Source organism: Triticum dicoccoides, chromosome 3A (assembly GCF_002162155.2).
Source record: "Triticum dicoccoides isolate Atlit2015 ecotype Zavitan chromosome 3A, WEW_v2.0, whole genome shotgun sequence".
Lineage (NCBI taxonomy): Eukaryota > Viridiplantae > Streptophyta > Magnoliopsida > Poales > Poaceae > Triticum > Triticum dicoccoides.
The window spans coordinates 621769702-621776066 of NC_041384.1; the positions used below are offsets into that span (position 1 = coordinate 621769702).

The 6365-nt window shown below is 44.2% G+C and overlaps 1 protein-coding gene across 1 annotated transcript; it reads left to right on the forward strand.

Moving 5' to 3' along the window:
- The first annotated feature begins 2138 nt into the window (after nt 1-2138).
- On the forward strand, nt 2139-5829 carry LOC119269657. The gene is made up of 5 exons (XM_037551549.1): nt 2139-2457; nt 2557-2663; nt 2967-3468; nt 4337-4452; nt 5398-5829. The coding sequence occupies exons 1-5, from the start codon at nt 2197-2199 to the stop codon at nt 5600-5602; spliced, it is 1191 nt and encodes a 396-aa protein (XP_037407446.1). The 5' UTR covers nt 2139-2196; the 3' UTR covers nt 5603-5829.
- Nucleotides 5830-6365: the final 536 nt, after the last annotated feature.

A 6365-nucleotide genomic window follows, 5' to 3' on the forward strand; every position in this document is an offset into this window, starting at 1 on the left:
CATAGCATGGCATAATAAACAAACGTAGAAGTAACTCCCAAAGGTTTGAAAATAAACAGGTAATAGGTACTACCTCATCTACTTCCCATCCCATAATTTAATTAGATTCTAATCATGCAATGTGTGAGGATTGATCTAATGCAATAAAACTGGGTAGTAGAAAAGGTATGATCAAAGTGTTACTTGCCTTGCTGATGATCCGCGAAACCTAACGATTCGAAGTAACAGGCGGCGCACTCCGGGTATTCTATCACAAACAAACAAACAAGCATACAATAAGTACTCATCTAATGCACATGTAAAAACTCAAATAAGAGATCTAACCAGAAGGTTCAACTTAAGAACTCCGGTTGGCAAAAAGAATCAAATCGAACGAAGCAACAAAAGTCAAACGGCGAAAGAAAACAACTTCGTTCTAGTAATCTGGATCTAGGACAAATTTAAAAGTAGAAAAATCTTATTTAAGTTGGTTAAACGGATAGAGGGTTTCGAGACAAATCCATAGGCGCTTGAATCGCGTGGTTCCGATAAACAAGCGAAAAGTTATACTAAAACGAAAATCGGATCAGGAATCGCGATCAGAAAAATCACGGATTTAATCCGAGAAAAAGAAAAAAGACGAACGCCGAATTTTTTTCTCTCTTCTTTTCCCTCTTTTTTTGGCACAGAAAACGAGGCGTGACGAACCTCGGGCGGCGGGATCGTCGGCTGCGGCGGCGGCGGCTCCGAAGGCACGCACGGATCGAGGCAGGGCTGATGGGCTGGGGCGTCTCGGGGTGGCGCTATTTAAAGGCTGCCCCCGGGCGGTGTCCCGCTCGGGTACGGCCCGAAGTCGGTTCGTTTTTTTAATTATTCCGCTCGGAAGAAAAAAAATAAAAATAAATACTAAACGGACTCCAAAAATTCTGAAATAAATTTTCACGGGCTTCTAAAATCAAGCCGCACAAGGTGAACATTTATTTGGGCCCTAATGCAATTTTGAAAAACGCATATTTTTCCTAAATTCAAATAAAACACCGAAAAACTCCGAAATAAAATCTTATTTGATTTTTTTATTAAATCCTCAATATTTCTTTATTTTGGGAAAGTCATTTTATTCCCTCTCTCATATTTTTGTAGTAGAAATAATTGATGATAAAATAAATAAAATCAAATGATCCTATTCTCAAAATTTGAGAAAACTCAAATATGAAAATAACGAAATCCCCAACTCTCTCCGTGGGTCATTGAGTTGCGTAGAATTTCTAGGATCAACCAAAATGCAAAATAAAATATGATATACAGTGATGATCTAATGTATAACATTCCAAATTGAAAATTTGAGATGTTACAGAGAAAAATCCAAAATAAAGATACATCAGGTCCAAAGCACCTCCTTGCAAGGCCAACTTCGTCGATACCGAGATGCAACCATTTGGTCTGACGAAACTTCCACGGTTGCACACCATGAACTATGTTTGAAGAATGTGCCTCCCATGTGGCATTATGCCCAAGAAGAAAGAAAAATCAGCAAACACGTCGAAGCAAATCAAATTTACCACCACGTGAGGTAATATGAGATTTTGTCCCAACAACACCACTTGCGTTTAGATCATCCTAAAAAACAAAGCGAGCCGAAGAACATCTTCCTACAACACAGGGACCGACCAAGCCGCAGCCAGTTACACAGATACGACGCACAACGAGAAAAGGAGCGCTTGGATCTGGCACATCTCCCCCTGCCATCACCTCTATTGCTAGACAACAACATCTCACAAACCGCCACCACTTGTGATATCACTTATATGAGCATATTGAGGAGGATATTGCTAGATCCGGTGCCTTTCGCTTCCCTCCATCATGGGGGCTAGGAAGAAGATGACGATTGGCATCCCAACAATATGTCGCTAAAACACGAAATAAAAGCCAAGATCCACTAGGACTACTACTACCATTTGCACAAGGAGGACCTGAGTACCTCTCCCTAGCCATCACCAGTCGGCAACATTGTCAGATGAGGCGTTGGAACAGTTTGTTAGCCTTGGACAACTCTTAGGAGAGGGGCAGCAAAAGAGAGGGAAGCAGAGGGAAGGAGGTCCAGCGTCTGCCAACTCAAGATGCCTGGACTGAAAAAAATGACAACCAAGTCCCTGCACTTTCATCTCTCCTGTTCCAAACCCCTAAACCCCTCACCGCTACGCACGCGACCCGGCGACCATGGGTAAGAGCGGGAAGAAGACGAAGGAGTCGCACCGGCAAGGCCGCGGCCGCCGTGGCTCGCAGCTCGGCGACGACGACTTGCCTTCGTCTGCCTACGACGCGCCGCCGCGCCGCCAGGAGGACTCGGACGGTGACGATTCCGACGAAGCAACAGCGGAAGGCGAACACGACGGAGGCGCGGAAGAAGGCGACCTCCAGGGCCAGTGGCAGGTCGGCTCGATGCTTTCCAAGTTCCACCTGTACCAGCTCTCCGTGCAGGTAACCTCGCTAGCTTCCACCGTAGCTTGGACCTGTGAAAGTCTCCGTGCTCACAACCCGTTTGACGAAATGACCATGGTGTTGTGCTTCTGTGCTCAGTCGCCAAAAGGGGACATCAGCTACCTGCAGAAGTTCTTTCTGATGTATGTCGGCGGGCGCGTCCCTCTCCACCTGCAGGAGGATTTCTGTGGCACCGCCCTCCTCAGGTCAGTGCACTGTTATAGGAGTACTAAGCAATATGAATAGCCTTTGCACAGTCTACCCTGCTGTCAATTTCGCAAACTCTTTGGCCGCACTGTGTATCTATTACTGAGGATCTGAGGAGTCCCATTAACTCGAAACGATGAGCACTTGAGACACATATAACTAGGAACTGTAATACTGAAATGCTTACTCTTTGGAGTACTTTGGTCACTATTCAGTGGTGTTCAACATCAGAGATGTTACTATTTAGCTTCAGAGTATAAGTGCATGAGTTGCTCGTAATCTTTCTTTTTTCCTGTTGGCAGTACTGAGTGGCTTCGCACTGATACGAGACGAACAGCAGTGGGCTTAGACTTTGACCGTGAGTCACTTGAGTGGTGTCTTGAGAACAACCTGAGCAAGATTGGAGCTGATGGGTATTCGAGATTGTTGCTTTTTGATGGAAATGTTCTGCAGCCAAATGAATCTCGCCTTGTCAAGCAAAAGATCAGTGATCTCGTGCAAGGTCTAAATTTTACCAGTGATGATGACTCTACTGAAATGAACAGCTGCGAGCAGTCAGATTCTTCATTTACGAAATGTGCAGCCAATTCGACCATGTCAGATGCAGTTTTGCCTGGAAGAGACATAATTTGTGCATTCAACTACAGTTGTTGCTGCCTTCACAAGAGAAAGGACTTGGTTCTGTATTTCAGGCATGCCTTCAATGCACTTTCTAAAAGAGGTGGTATATTTGTAATGGATGTATATGGTGGCACATCATCTGAATGCAAGCTTCGTCTCCAGAGGAGATTCCCCAGCTTCACTGTGAGTAGAGTTATAGCATTGCTTAATCATTGCAGCACATCGTGGCCTTTCTTCTAAAGTACCAGTTAGAAGCATACTAGGCATACTGTCATAAGATTAGTATATTTTAGGGCGAGGTTGCATTTCTTATTGGTAAATGATGCGGTATATGTAAGAAGAATTTACAGCATGCTAACAAATCTAATATTATTATATATAAAATTAGAAATATTTGGCAGTTGTTGTATGCGACATGAAAGATGTTGAATTTTAATATCATGCTACCTGAGCAATTTAGCTACTCCCTCCGATCCATATTAATTGTCGCTGCTTTAGTACAACTTTAATACTCCCTCCGTTCGTTTTTATAAGGCGTTTAAGACAGCTGGTTTTGAACTGTTTAGAGCACTGTCTGAACAGGCTTAAACGTTTTATATAAGTGAACAGAGGTAGTACAAAGTTGTACTAAAGCAGCGACAATTATTATGTATCTGAGGCACTACATATTTTATTTGGTTTACTGGTGCATCATCATGTAGTTAGCTAAACTTAAGACAGCTTAAACTTCGCAATTCAGTTATTTATATTTGTTATGGGTTGCATGGCAAATATATGTGTTACACTAAGTTTATTTCATAAACTATACGCTTGATCTGTTTGATGAAATTAGCTTGGGTATGATGATTCAGTACACAAAGATTGTAATATCTCCAATGTATTTGTTGACAGAGCCTCTTTTACGCTTATCAATCATATAATTTCCACCCTTGTATAGTCTGCAAGTTGATATGACCTGCAATCTGCAGTATCTTTATTAGCATGACTTCATAATCTTGTGGCGTCGTATTAAATTTAAAAAAATTCTTCTTATATACAACTATGCATACAGTATTTCTGGGAGCAAGAAGAGTTTGATATCATAACTCGTGAAACAAGGATCAGCCTCCACTTTCAAGTTGGAAAGAAGCAAATGATACGGCATGCTTTCACGTACCATTGGCGCCTGTAAGTTCCTTAAACATTACTACTTGGCAAGGCATTAAGTCCAGAGTTGTTTATTTTCCCATTCACTGATCGAACAGTTACGGAAAACCTGCAAGGTTGCCACTTTTCCAATCAGAATAATTTGTATAGACATTTAGGTAAAATATCATGGCCTGTTGGGCTTTCCCAGGGAGGATTGGATCTATGGCAGTAGGGATGGATGGATGGTTGATGGGAGAGCGGCCTATGCCGCTGAGGGAAAAGGCGCATACACGCGTTATAGATAGGGGGTATTTGGGTAGAGAAAAATGTTTAATGTTGAATCAACCCCATATGCCTGGCGTCATTATATAGATGAGGCTCTATTGCAACATAAACTGCAAGGGAACAAATCTTATCTGATGGGAAGTAAACTGAATCTAAAGGAACCAAACCAGATCCTGTAACTCAAGATAGATGCTTATCCTTAAACTTGTTCTGCTGCCGTGCCTCCTGATCCTTCTATGGTGTCAACAGACTTTGGCCTCTTGTCCTAGGCTGGTAGGTTCCAACAATTAGCCGTCATACTATGGTGATAATGCCTCTGCGGTTGTTATCATGCCTCTACTCACAAAACAGAAACCTGCTTCAAGGCGGAATAAGGTTGGTATTTGTAGTCCAGGGAAACCAAAGGCAATGTCATTACATTAGCTCGCGGTGTCTCTGATACGATTGGTGCCAGAGTTGCTGCGGTTGTTTATGTGTTATCAATACGCACTTTCCTATGCCGTATCCTTGTACTTTTCATAGATGTATGAACCTTGGGGCATTTTTCAGTTATGTGCAGTGGCGCACTTGTGCAACGCTGGCAACTAGCCATACGATATCGGCTTCTGAAAAATATGCAAGTGAATGGCATGGCATCATGGTTCTTACAGACCGACGGATAGTATCTTCGAAATAGTAATTCAAGTCGCTCTTTTGCAGGTGGTCGATACCAGAAATCAAGGACTGCCTGGAGGAAGCTGGATTCAAGTCCATCCACGTATGGATCAGGGAGATGCCAGACACCAAATCAAGCGGAAACGCCAAGGAGTACACTGCCGACCGCGACGTGAAGTACGAGGAGCTCCAGCGGTTCAACCAGGCGGACGCTTGGAACGCGTACATAGTCGGGGTAGCAAACATGTAGCAGATGGAACGATCCTTGCCGCCTCCTGTTACGAAAATGGGGTGGAAAGTTGGAAACCCGACAATTTCCCCTTCCAAAACCTGGAGGTTTTGCCAAATGTGTGGATGCTCTCCCACGCCCTATTCACACGACACGACGCTGCATCGCATTGCAGCCTGCAGTATCCGAAGGATGTTTTCGATGACAATTCTAAACTACTTTCTGTAATAAAACAATCCCTTTCGGTCTCTCGCCATTTGCGGAAAACTGACGGTGATTCGGTATGGCGAGGCTTCTTGAATTTGTAGAGTTGCACCAGGCAGCACTTCACCAGGTCGAGCTCTCCCCGCTCTGCTGCTCCCGTCCAGAGGGAGGCAAGACTGGTAGCAGTCGTCGTTTCAAGAGAGCAGAGCCGCAGAGCCACTCGTAAGTCTCCATCAATCTTCAGAGTTTCCTTGGTCGGATGGTTTGGTCGTCTTGGTCACCTCTCTACCTCAACTTTCTGTCCCTCTCTCCGAATGGAGCTTTCTGCTATGAACCACTCCGCCCTATTGGGTCTCGTCTAGGTATGATCCACCGTGTGGTGTGACTTGGACAGAGGCGGCATTTGTATCATCGCTTTGTCCTTGTCTCGTGGTCAAGTATCTCAGGTCCCATTCCAGAATTGTATCATCGCAGTAGCAGCTCAGCAGTGCAGCTTTCGTGCGCAACTGCAGCGAAGGTTCCGATCGATTTTCCGGATCAAATCCTGGCCGGCGCAAAAGCGCCTGATAAAAGATTCACG